This window comes from Thunnus albacares, chromosome 17, assembly GCF_914725855.1.
Source record: "Thunnus albacares chromosome 17, fThuAlb1.1, whole genome shotgun sequence".
Lineage (NCBI taxonomy): Eukaryota > Metazoa > Chordata > Actinopteri > Scombriformes > Scombridae > Thunnus > Thunnus albacares.
The window spans coordinates 26,102,459-26,116,371 of NC_058122.1; the positions used below are offsets into that span (position 1 = coordinate 26,102,459).

Sequence of the window (13,913 nt, forward strand, 5' to 3'; positions counted from 1 at the left end):
AAAGTAGACAAAGTAGAAGGACCCTGAGGACATGTGACAGATCCTGTCTCAAGGCTGAGATTAGATGCTTTCCTTTTTAATACTTGAATGCTTTTCCCTCGGTGATGTCATCAGGAGACACATCGTTATGTGCTGATGGCCGCTGCCTTTTTTTTAACTGTACTGTATGTTAAATGTATAGCTATGAATGTCCTATGTAACTATTTAACAGGTCAAAATCTTGTTATATTGAAGAACATATTCAGATTTTAGCCAAGACTTCAAAAAGCAATAAATCAGCAGCAGTTAATCCAAAATTCTGCCAACAAGGAAAAGACAACAAGGAAAATCTCTATGTTGGTTCCCTGTAAACACTAATTGACTTTAAAACCTACTAATTATTTGGTGCATGGCTTTGCATTACAATGTGTCGGGTTTGCTGGTTATGAAGATCATAAAGTGAATCCCTGCTAACAATCCCCATGAAGCCCCCATCAACCCTTTAAAACAGCCTCCTAGTAGAGCCGAGAAAAGCATAAAACATTAATATTATCAAACCCAAGCTTCAATCTTTTTATTCCAGCTTTTAAGGAGTTGTAATTATTTTATTTATGTTACGAATTAAAAATACTCAAGAAATGAATGCATTTAGTTGATAATTTGTAACCTCAGAACCATATTTGCCTTACAAACCCAATAAATAAATGTTGTGCTGCTGATTCAGGATTTTATTTACTTGTTATATCTTCACATTTGCATTTGGATCCAATGAATTCTTGCAGCACTCATAATACGGCTCAGACATCTCCGTCTCACGTCTTACAGGTAGCTTAGCGGCAATTGAAAAAGTGTTTATGGAGCCAAGGTGACATCAGATACCATGACTAATCAATATGTTTTCTCTCTTGCCTGCTTGCCCTTCAGGTGTCCGTGAATTCAGAGGGAAGGAGGTGGAGTTCATCTGGTGTAATAAAAGTAAAGCTCGGAGGGAAAATGTGACAGATGTTGGAGGCCTGTGCCAGTGAGAAAAGCGAGAGTGGGACTGTCAGACTTGTCGACTCCGCCGTAGTGATGGATGGAGAGTGAGGTAAGACGGATGACATCGTCTGTCTGAGGCCGTGTTGTCATAGTGGAGGATTGCCGCTTGTCTTAACCTCTCAATATCAGAGAGCAAACTGAAGTTTGTTTACACTGCTCCAGTGGAGTGATTTAGAATGAGGGGCGAGGGGAGACGTGGGTGTAGAAGGTATGCTCGCTGGAGGGTCGGATCAGGTTTCTAAACATTCCCTTTGAAATCGAATAGCAACCGTCCCCGGCGTTTTAAACTCAACCAGGCCGCGTTCGGTTACAATCCTCAAGGTAAAGAGGAGTCCAAACAAAAATACAAACAGAGAAAATTAAACATCAATATCAGTGTAGGCCTTTAAATACACATAATCAGTCAACATCATGCCCGGATCCTGCCCAGTGATAAAGCAGAATATTAAAAAAGAAAAACACCATTATATCTAATGTACTTTTCCCAGCAGACATCTTTATTTTGACGCTACTGTATATGTTGTGTATTATGTTATGTAGATTGTTCTTAGGCTGCAGAGGTGAGTAAAACCGTTTTCCTGCATATGAAAAGGTAAGTAAAACAAGTATATTTGTTGCGTCCCGTGTATCGATTGCTCTCTTCACACATTGCATTATGGACAAAGCTTATTTCTGGCTTTTAAACAAAGGCCGGAGTTAAGCTGATTGATTTACCGCATCTTGTGTTGCTAAAACAATACGATGTCCCAAGGAAAAAAAAACACAAAAAAACATCCCTGGAGATGAACTTGCTGAACGCTCTTCAAAACAACACGGGGTTTGGGGTGTGTGTTATTGCGATGGAAGATGGATTGGAGTCTGGCTTATTTTGCCAAGAGTCAGGTGTGGGGCGGTGGGGGCGGTGGGGGCGGTGGGGGTCAGGGAATGGTGTATCGGCGCTGGGGGTGAGGGAGGAGGAGGAGGGGATATTAGGCTCATTTCCAACCCCGGCCTGAAGTCAGTGCTGGGTTGGGCTGTTGGGTATATACAGTATGTGTGTGTGTTGGGGTGGTGGGGGGGGGGGGGTTGGCGGGGGGGTTGGGATTACACTGTCACACTGTTCATACTGTTTATGCATACCAGGCCACTGTGAGTGCCTCTTTGTCGCGTAAGTGTTTACTTGAATTTATTTTGGGAGAATTCCACATGACTGGGACGGGGATCTCTATAAATTATGGAATCGAGCGCTTTGTGTAATGATAACTTCTGTCAGTTAGTCAGTCTGTGTGACAGTGTTTTTAAGAGTGTGTAAATACAGGGGTGGTGAAAGAGGGAGAGGGGCGTCTGTGTGTTGAATGGTGCTGCAGACTTTCTTTTTCATTTCAGCCGAACAATAACAATACTTTAAATTGAACTTCTTGCACCACTTTCACCACGTTTTCACCAGTAGCGACATGTACAGTATCTAAGCACATTTACATGTCTGTTATACATAATGAGTATCTCACATCTATTCCACTATATTTCACAGGGGAAGTGTTGTACTTTTTTGCTCCACTAAATTCATCTGACAGCTGTAGCTGATTGTTTTTATATACAAACATTTGTAAAATATGGTGCTTTGTTATACTCCACCTCCAACCAGCTGCAGCAATAAAATGCTGCTTACACATGAAGGCATCAGTCATAATCATCCCACAGTATAATATTTATAATTACATGCAGGGAATTTCTGAATAAAGATTGCATGAATGGTCAATTTAATAGCTGTTCTGGAGCTTTCAATCATATCTCATCATCTTTATCAGTAGATGGCGTTTATCAGTTGTCGGGGGGATTGAGGATGTTCAGATTTACATTTTTTCTTTTGAGGACTTATCATCCATGTTAGCTTGAAAGTCTAAAAGCTCATTCTTGACCTGCTGGTAAAGATCAAGCGATATAACTGAAAGCTCCAGAGAAGCTGTTAAATGGACCTTGAGATGAGATTATTTTGTCAGCATGCTGTGTCTAAGATCAGGAATGAATTTTCAACCTCTATACTTAACTACATTCTGCTGATAGTTCCTCTATTCTTTTATTTAAGCATTTATACAGGACTTTTACTTGTAATGGAGTATTTTTTTGAATAAATCTACCTTGGGAATTGCCTATAAGTATATAACTGGTTATATTAAACTCAACTGGAGCCACCTTTAGCATTCTGCCCATGATGTATGACCACTAAATCCACCATAACCCTTGATATCTCCTCATCCATATCACCAGTAATACAGAACATGGATGTAACTAAAGGTTATTTCCTCAGTTTCAATGTGTTTTTCATGTTATTGACTGTCTAATTGTTTAGTCTAGTCCATAAATTAGAATCCCAGAGCCCCAAGGTGTCGTCTTCCAGTTGCATATTTTGCCTGAACAGTAAAAAAAAAACCCAAACAAACAAGGAAATTCAGTTTATAATGATATGAGGTTGAGAAATGCTGTAAATACTCACATTGGTGAAGCTTGAATCTACAGTTTTTTTAGTCATTTTTATTTTTACAAGTCAGAGAACGCAGCAGTTTTCATCTCAGTTACAGCTCATACATACAACCAGCAGGTCAAAAGTGACATCCGCCGTCAAGGGTTAATACAACTGTGGCCCATACTGGTGTCTCTCTGGGATCACACAGCTATATTGTCTTCTGTCCCGTCAGAGAGCTGTTCTGCCGTTACTGAAAGATTATTTGATTTGAGCAACTTAGCGCCAAATCAAAAAGCTGAATTATTCTGTGGTTGCCTCCGGTCTAGAGCTCTACTTTTCTCAGTGGAAAACACTTAAAAGATGCCACAAGTTTGTGGGTTAGAGACACAAGGTAGTGCAGCGCCAAGCCATACACTCACCCGATACCCACATGGAATGAGTGGCTGAAACTTAATCACTAGCTATATATTGAAAGTGTTGGCATGTCAGAGGCATGTACAGGTCTCCGCTGTTATCAAGATCATCAGATGAGCACGCAGTGGAAACAGAAGACATCTACATTTCTTTTGGCAAGCACTTGAAATTAGAAACTGTGGTCATAGATAACTAAAAACCTGAGCCAATGTTGTAAAAAAAGATATTTTTTAGGTGTCCCTTTCACTATAGAAGACATACTATTATATACTGTTGTACTAATCTTAAAGAGTTACTATATTGGGAGCTTTTAATGTGAAAAACTCAGGAAATTGTTTGTTTGCTGCATGTAATGAGATACATTAAGTTTAAGGATTTCAATCTCAAGTGTGTAAACTAACAGATTAAACAATTATGTTTAATTAAGACTGAAGCACTCTCAGGTTGTGTTTCCTTTAAGTACAACAGCACCATCTAGTGGCTCTAATGGGAAATGCGTCCACCAGTCATAGTAGAGATAGGAGATAGAAAACCTGGGCTGACTGGGGTTTTCACATCCAGATTTTTCCTTTATTTGATAATTCAGTTCAATTGGGGTGCAATATAAAAGTATTAATTGTTACTAAAGGGAAATATTATTTAACAGTGGTGCTGATGAAGGCTTCAAGAGAGGATGAAAGCTCAAATCAAGTCTTGACATCGTGTAAGTTTGGGCTGTTGAGAAAGTCAGTCAGGGTACCTTTTTGAATATATATTGTGTTTTACGAGATCAAACCAGCCCCAAACTACAACCAAGAGAAGCAGCAAATCCATACTTTTTGAGAGACAAATTTGTTTTTAGTTAATTTTCTGTTGTATATTAAATGTACCTTGTGGAGTTCCCTTGTCAACAAAGAAAAGCTATTTTTACCTTGAGTATAACTCACCAGAACGTAGGCTATTTTTACATATTTTAAATCCTGCATTGTTTACACCCACGTTTACTACCTTGCATTCTTCTTCTTTACTGCTTTTGCTGACACATTCCTGTGTTTCTTGACACATTACAGCCATCTGTAGATTAGTGGAATAGTGCGAAACCATTGGCAGGAATGCGTATCGCGTCACAGGAGGTCAAAATCTCCACAGGGCAACTTAAATTGTAAATAGTATGTACAACAAAAAAAAAAAAGTCCCAAATCAGAGTTAAGGTTGTACCATTTATTAGTCAATTTGACAAGTGGCACGATACAAGTATTGATGACACTGTCCTACCCTGAAAGGCTCTTTAATTTGAAATAAATAGGTTGAAAAGAGAACAACATTCCACTGAGATGGTTAGTAGATCTAAAAAAAAAAAAAAAAAAAAAAAGAAAAATCACAACTGAAAACATTTTTTTTCTCCCAAATTACAAGAATTACAAAACATTTTCATATGAACACTTTGCATTACCCCATAGCCTATTACACGGTAGTGAGAAGTGACATTTTAAATGAGCCTAGAAATGTGTAAAAACATATACAGTATATCCTGAGATATATTGGAAAAAGACACTAAATGATGTGCACCTGTAACACATGTGATATGAGAATACACTCCTTTTGTTTTTCTGCTGATCCTGAATGGAAACTACCTCTATTACGTGAATCTAAACCCCTCTTACTGTTTCAATAAGGCATCAAATATTTGTCCATTTCATACATTTCCCCCCAAAACAATACAGACAAGAAAATAAAATGGCACAGTCTCCATCCTATGCTCTAGGGGTACTCCTTATTGAACAACCTGAAATTCTAGCTATCTTTGGGGTAATGCCTTTGTGTTTAGTCTTTGACAGAAAGAAAGGCACAGTCTGCAGAGCAGGATTAGACAGAAGAGTTCAGTCGAAGTGCTTTGTTGCTGAACTCCTCTCAAGGGAGCAGAAAGTAGCACACATTGTTGTGGTTTCTTTTCCGTTACATCAGATAAAGACTTTTTTTTTCTTCTCTGGGAGGCCAGGCCTGCAGCTCCTGAACCCATGCAGGCAAGTGAAATGAGACGTCTGCAGCTGCAAGTTAAAAAAAAAAAAAAGACAAAAAAACCCTGGCATTTCAGTACTAGACATTTTGAAAACCAGTAGCTACAGACACAATGAAATCTGGAGTTTTGTGGTCAGCAACAAACAATGCCGAGCCGTTTATTGTCGGGGTTTTCTTCCACACCCAGCCGCTCCCCTTGACGCTTTCAAAGCAGTTGCCTTCAGCGGTCTCAGGAGGGGGAAGAATCTCGTCAGGTGAAACCGTCCACGATCGTCCTGCCCTTTCAACACGAGCACTTATTCTCTGATTTCTGTCCCGTGTTAATTACAAGTCCGAGATGATTAAAGTTGCTGGTGAATACCCTGTCGAAGTGGAAACTGAAGCGAAGAAGACAGAAGAGCAAACCTCAGTCAGGACCCGAGTCTTATCTGAGCGCCGGGGAGGAACAGAGATACTGTATCTTGACTCCCCACATGCTTCAACCCATTTGGAAAAAAACTGCACTGATAAACCGGCTGCACTGTGCTATGAAACTTCTTTTTGAGCCCGATAATGGTGCACACACAGTTCAACACCGCAAGCTTTTCATTACACAGAAATAAAGCTGTTGTCTGCTGCTCAAACTGGTCGCCGGTACTAACACAAATACAACATGAGAGTCCAGTACATTTAGAGCTATATAATAAAAACAATTATATATGGACAAAATGATAGTATACCCTGGAGGGAAAGGTTCTCCTATCCCAAAAGAAATGAATATACATAATGCAGCAAATGTTGAGTAAAACAGAGGTAGCTAATTTATGAAACATTACAAAAATAAACATAACTATTGACTCAATACTACTAAGAATTAAAAAAGGTGTTTTTCATTACCTATTGATTGATATGGATTCACAACACTGACACATTATGAACTAAATATCTGCTAGCCATTAAAAGAAGCTAACCCTCCCGGTCATGCCGACCCTTTCGTAATTTCTTCATTTCGTCTTTTATCTGCAGTGTACGTTATTATAACAAAGCAGAGAAACAGGAGATATGGATGAATGTATGGAAATTAACATTCATATTTTTTCGCATAGATTAACCAACCTACATCCAGTGGTTATCATGGTGGGCTGAATCAGATTAAAAGAAAAATGCTTTGAATTTCTGGCAGCTGCTGACTCAAAACATTTGAAAAGGGCATCGGTTTTGCAGACACCCTGCATTCCCTTCAACAAAGTTCTTGACCTTGAGCTATTTTTCTCAAGAACTCCGGTAACTATGTAATTTTGGACCCACTGCAACCACACAATTATCAGGAAAAGACCATTTTGCAAACTCTTGCATCTCTGTGGGCTTGAAGCTTTATGATTTAAAGTCTTTGCCCTTCCTCCGCTGCCATTTTCTTGAACATTTTGTAGACATAAGGAAATAAATTACCATAATCAATAACCAACAGTCTGTCCTTTTTTTCCCCCCATTTAGGTTTTGTTTTAGCTAAAAATGGTCTTTTACTGGAAGAAATTGGAAGAGCAAATTAACCTTCGTCTCCTGATGATTTCCCCGTCCAAAGTTTTATCTAGTTTGCTTGGAACTTTAAATTCCCCTCTATATGCTTCAATGCCCGTGTAGTTTGCTTTGTCTAGTGTCCAGTCAGTAGTTTCGGATGCTGAAGAAGCCGACGCTGGTGGGTGACTCTTTGACTGTGACGGTGACTAGATTAGCAGTGACATCCGTGACGAACACGTGTTCTATCAGGCTGCGTGTGGGCTTCCAGTCCTGGTTCTGGACCATCACGGAGCGATCCTGAACGGCGTAGGAGGAGTCCTGGTCGGAATCTGAGCTGCTCTCCTCTTCGCCCGTGCTCATTTCGTTCATTTTGGCTTTCTTGCCGTCTTTGGAGGCCGACCTCTCTTGCTGGCTCTGGACCTCTGTGGAGGATTTATGCACACCGCTCTTCTCCAGCCTGCTTTGGGCTCTTGAGGTCTGGATTTCAGTCGTTTCTTTGACTTTGTCTGCTCCAGACTGGTTCTTCCTGGCCTGTAGTCCTCCAGGGGTAGCTGGACTCTGGGCGGGTTTATACTCCTGATTTTGGGTTACAGTAGTTTTCCTTGCCGGGGTTGTTGCATTTCTCAGACCTGACGCTGGTGTAGTGCCGTTTCCGGGAGCATCTTTGCTTTGCACCCGTTTGTTCTGAAGGTTGAGCGGCTGAAGGCCAGAACCTTGATTGGTGGAGGCGTTCTTGGATGGTAAGGAAGCCACTGCTTTAGTATTGGGTATCCTCTGCAGTGTTGACATGGGGGTCTGAGGTTTCTTTTGTCCATTGGGGGAGCTTAGTGTATGCTGAGTGGTTCCTTGAATGGGGTGTTTGGATGTATTCAAATTCAACGCTGCAACTCCTTTTGATTTACTGGCAGCTGCTTTCAAATCCAGACTTGTCTCGCTGCTCATACTGGAGATGGACAGTTTACCCTCAGTGACATTCCTGCTTTGGCTGGATTTGTTCAGAGAGAGGGGGGAAGGCTGGACTGACCTGCCAGATCCAACAGAGCTCATGGAGTTTTTAATAGCCCCTCCCTGGGCCAGAGAGCTCCTGTTCTGACCACCCACTGTATCCCTGGCCGAGCCCCGGTGGAAACCCATGAAGGTGAAGCTGGCCGGGTGAACGGGCTTCTTGATCGCTCCGGGAAGATCTGTATCTTTGGACGTCTTGAGAATTTTGCGAGGGCCCTTGCTCTGTTGAAATTCCTTCACTTCAGGGGGCAGAGGTTTTCTGCGTCGTTTCTTCGCGGGCTCCTGTTTCGCCATAACAATCTGTGCTTTCTTCTGAGGGACAGGATGAAGGTCTCGTGTTCTGACACCCGGGTTTGCTTGTTTAACGTGGCTGCTGCTGTTGTTGGTGTCGTCGTCGTCGTCGTCCGATGAGGATGAAGAGGAGGAGCATGAGGAGGAGGAATCAGAGGACGATGATGATGAGCCAGATGAGGAGCTGCTCGACTTTGGAGCTTCAGGCACATTTTCCTAAATTAAAAAAAAAAAAAACAGTGAATATTGTGAACTAAAAAACACAACGCCAACAAAGAAAGGTGTTCCCGTCTGAATTATACTTACAAGGATTTTTCGTGGTCGTCCTCTTGGTCTCTTCCCTCTCTTACGCAACAGAAGCTCCTTTTCTTGTTCTCTATAAAAACACATTTCAACGATTGTTAAACTGAGAAATGATGTGTATTCACCAACTACTGCTTTGGGTTCACAACAGATTTGCTTTTACTAAATTTGAAGGGTTTAGTCAAGATGACTAACTATGACATTGATGGGAATATGATGCAATCAATGGCACGACTCTTAACAAGAACTGAAATGCAGAAGTATGTATATCTTACTAAACTTCTAAGCGAGACATCACTCCTTTTATAACTAGATCTAATGTGTTTTAACTTCAAACTTATTTGCTTTGTTTCAGATATCAGGTGTTTCTCTACTTCTTGATGCAATGTAAAAAAAGGTAATGGCTAGAAAAAATTAAAGTCTGTAATCATATGTATGTTCAAGTGTTACAAGGTTGATTTTAATGTTAAAAGACAGACGAGTCATTAGGCGTGTCACCAACGGCGTGTTTTGATGAAGACACTCACTTCTTGTTGAAAGCAGCCAACAGTCTCGGGTCAAGGATGTTTTCTTGGGGCTCCCAGCTGTTGTGTCTGAAATTAATTGACATGAAGAGTGTTACACAGCACAGTATTCATAAAAAAAAAAAAAAAAAAAGCAACGCAGCCCAGAAATATTAAAAAAGGTGCCCTGCAGCCACAACAGTAACCTCCAAAATTTAGGAAAAAAAATGACCTCTCAATAGAGTTCATTCATTTAGTAACAGAGGGCTCTCTTGTCCCGGCAGCCGTAAACTTACTACAGGCTACATGTATGTTACCTGAGGGAAATTATTTAACGACTAAGAAATACCGTCCGTGGCAGCTTTCCCAAAACAGTGTAAAAACTCAAATCTGTCATACAGCTGTAACAAATGAGGTGATACTGTAAATGAGAATTTCTTTGCTTCAAAGAGGTGTATAAACCAAATCAATACAACACTATAGAAACGAGCAGACAGATATTTTGGCAACTTGTAATATCTTTTATCTTCATAATGAGTAAAATTCCTTACCTAGAAAATGTCCTATCAATCATCGATTAATCAAAGATGCCAATTATTCAAGATTTGCTGCATTTCAGTCATACATGGTGATAAACTGAATATCAAATTGAAAACATCACCACAGCTTCTGAGAAATTGTTAATAGCTTTTTCTTAACTGTTTTTTTAAACATTATATAGACTAAACGATTAATCAAGAAAATAAAAATATGCAGATGAACCGATAATGAAAACGTGTCAATTTATATCAACCACCGATGTCCACAGATCTGTACAGTTCTATTTATACTTTATATAGTCTTATTACCCATGTAGATACAGTATTAATAACCCACAATATTAAACAGTAGAATCATGATAAATGAGATTAATTAAATCAAAAGTTAGGCTTTAGTTGTTTTTTTCTGCCACACCCAAACCTGGAAATGATTTGTAATGATGAATAGATTTTGTATCCCAACACCACCAATCAATCATTTTGAGAAACCAGATGTGTACTCCTGAACTGGTTTATATGTAGTAGTGTGAGTTAATGAGAGCAATTTGCAAAAAGATTATTCCTCTAGTCACATTGTACTTTTTTTTTTAGAGCAAAATGTCAAGTATAAGTGGTCAAATGGCTTTATCATCCACGTATCCCTATTAAAAAAGGTTTCCACAGTTTCCAGGATTATCTGTTCTTTACTCCAAAAAGGGCAAAGTGGAGAGTTTGATGCATATTCTGGAGATGCTACAGAGAAACGTGTGTTGAATTTATCAGTTTGGGGGTCACTTGAGTGAAATATCACTGAAAGTATTTTACAACTCGTCTCCCACAGCCACCGAATCAGATTCAGTTTTTTTTCTATTATTTTTTTTGTCTCCACAGTACAGCAAACCAGGAAGGAAGAACATTTCCAGGTCATGAAAGTGCTCTGAAATTTATGGGAAGCTCTAAAAATAACATGTTTATTGCACTGCTGCTGATAGCACAGTATGGAGTATCTTTCAGATAGCTGAGATTACTTTGTTTTGCAGTTGTTTCAGTGAAGCATCTGTGTATCATAACAAAGTCCAGCGCTGAACTACCAAAGTGTCTAATTGTGCTTTTTTTTTTTAGGTGTACTCTACCTTTTTTTCTAGACCGCTTCCTTCTTGTGCATTACAAGCTGTATTGTGATTATATGATAATTTGTACAACATTAGCAAAACAAAAACTTTCAGTTTACTGCAAATTAAAAAGCTGAAAACAGGCCATTTTGTTTTTTTTCCCCCTGAAGTGATCTGGACTACAGCATATGTTATGACCTTTCTCCTCATCACTTGTTGTTGAAGGGCCTATTCTGATCAGCAGTCACCAGTGAAATAATCAACCCCCACCCTTTTTCCCTACCACACACACACACACACACACACACACACACATACACACACACACACGCACACACGCACACACACACACACACACACACACACACAAAGGATGTGGGTCTAACAGAAAGCCATGGAGCTGGCAGGCAACAGTGTGCATTGATGGTGGATTACAGCAACAATGTGGAGTGAACAGAAAGGGCAAGTGACAAGAAATGAAGGCAGACTGAAGCATTACAAGCAGAAAAATTAAACCTTAGGTGTTTAAAGACTGTTACATCTTATTTTCAAAAAGCTATAAATCAAATATCAAATAGTAAACTTGACTGAATGATTGATTTCAAAGCCACACACAAAAACTTGATGGATTCAGGTCAGGAATAAAATGTGTTAAACATTACGGTTTTATGAATAAATACAGGCATAAAAAAGCAGAAAGATAGCACTAATGTAGCCTAAATAAATATTTTCTCTGGCTTTTTTGCTAACTTCCTAAATTTGAGATGTTATGAACAATAGGAGGCATATGCAAAGGCAGAATTTGTGTAGCTGTATTTGAATAAACTGCCTTCGGGAACAAAATGTAACACCATCCCGTCGTTGTTGTAGTTTAGACTCGTTGCTTTTACCCCAAAAAATCACGGTTTAGCTTAAGAGTTTTAACGAAAAGCAACAAGCGACACGTTGTTGTTGTTTTCATTGTTTCGGGGCAGAGCAGCACCACTTGTACTTACTTGGATGACCATCCCCTCCACTTCACAAGAAACTCCAACTTTCCCTGAAAGAAAACGGAGAGGGAGAGAGAGAAAACGTTGGCAAACAGACGCCAGAAACGACGCGGATTTAAAAGTTTTCACGTTTCACAGCTCTGACCTTTCTGAGTCGTTTGTTTAAAATGCATTCCGCATCAAAAACCTGCTCTCCCACGGCGCTCAGTTCCTCCATGTCTGCCTTCGCCCCGATTAAGAAGCCTTTATCAAAAGACGAGCAGCGTCAAGCCAATCAGAGGTGAGCTCGCGTGGGACCGGATGTTCGATGCCTCGCCTTCAAAGTAATGGTCTTCGCAGGAAAGGAAGGAAAAGAAAAGAAAAAAGAAAGAAAAAGATCTTTATTGTCCACCAGTATGAAAAAAAATTATCTTCTGTTCACCAAAACATGAAGACACACTACATATGATGATTCTTACAAGAAAGAGACAACTAAGCAGTCAGTATAACAAACAGAGACAGGGTCATATTACACATTTAAAAATAGTTCATGTTTGCTGTTACTCATTATCAGTCACTTTGTAGAGTTAACATAACTGATGGCACTTGGGATGCGGGACTTCTTAAAGTTGCTACAAGAAGCTTTTATTTTGTGTTAATCGCGGCTGAGGGGTAAGGCCCCAAAACTGTGGAACAGCTTACCTTTTGGAATTAAGTCTTCCCCTTCCCTAGACACTTTTAAGGCCAAACTTAACACTCAGTTGTTCGCTCGGGCCTTTGAGTGTCGTTAAAACCCAGTGTTCTACTATTATTTGTTTTCTATTTGTTCTTGTTTCTTGTCTGATGTTACCTTGTTATGTTGTTTTAATATATTCTTGATATCTTATCGTACAGCACTTTGGTCAACTGTGGTTGTTTTTAAATGTGCTTTATAAATAAATTTGATTTGATTTGATTTTGGCGACTGTGTGGAGAAAAGTGGTAGTGTTTTCCCAGAATGAAGACTGCATTTCCCATGAGCACCACCGGCTCGTGTTGTAAAGATCTTGGCTAGCGTGTGCTTTTGTTTTGGAAATGAGTGAAAGATTATTATTTTTAATACTATTTTTCTTTTTTAAACACAGCTGTTTGCAGGATTTAGAGCGATGAGGTAATGTATCTGTTTGTGGCTATTTAAGATTAAGTAAAGTAAACTTTGCTTTAGTACCAACATGTAAGGCTGCATTCACACCAAATAAGACAATGTGGCACCATCCTGCAGCGTTGTGTGGAGGTTTGCAGAGGTGTGAGCGTGTTTATTTGTGCTTTAGAACGTAACCACCATGAGACAATCAGAAAATAACGTTTGATATCTCAGATTCACTCCTTTGTTCTCACTACACCGCCGATCGCTCTCTTCATTCTCTCTCTAGCTCGCTCAACCACCACTTCCCTCTCTCTCTCACTCTCTTTTTCTCTCGTCTTTTTTAAAATGAGTCCAGAAGTCGACAACAAGTCTGACTTTACTTTTAATGTTATCAAATGAAGAAAAAAAATGTCCTCCCCTCGTCCTAGCAACATCTTTGTACTCCCTCATGCTACAATGCTACATGTACTGTAAACATCGGCTCTTCTTGTCTGTGTGCCGTAAATCGTTTTGTCTGATTTCGCGGGTATCCGACCCGGTTTCAGGCATCTAGAATAACTATATCGAAATAGCCAATCTTCTCGCTGATGGTCTCGTTTGCTTATGTAGGTCATATAGAGGCATCAGAGGCATCATGAGACTGTTTCATAACCAGTTAAAAGTTCCTTGTAGTAACTTTAAAAACATTTTTAGGTGCCAGACGCTCTCTATAGCACCT

General features: G+C 39.8%; 2 protein-coding genes across 2 annotated transcripts in view; one reads left to right on the top strand and one right to left on the bottom strand.

Moving 5' to 3' along the window:
• The window catches only part of LOC122966727 (RNA binding protein fox-1 homolog 3-like), a 526,578-nt gene that overhangs the window by 54,672 nt on the left and 457,993 nt on the right, over positions 1-13,913 (top strand). Inside the window, exon 4 of the mRNA XM_044331033.1 lies at positions 904-1,066. The gene's annotated coding sequence lies outside the window, so the exon portion shown is untranslated. The remainder of the gene's footprint in view (positions 1-903; positions 1,067-13,913) is intronic.
• On the bottom strand, positions 5,060-12,346 carry cbx2 (chromobox homolog 2 (Drosophila Pc class)). Its single transcript, XM_044331030.1, has 5 exons — positions 12,236-12,346; positions 12,097-12,140; positions 9,496-9,561; positions 8,972-9,041; positions 5,060-8,881 (listed from the first exon to the last, which is right to left on the bottom strand). The coding sequence occupies exons 1-5, from the start codon at positions 12,305-12,307 to the stop codon at positions 7,514-7,516; spliced, it is 1,620 nt and encodes a 539-aa protein (XP_044186965.1). The 5' UTR covers positions 12,308-12,346; the 3' UTR covers positions 5,060-7,513.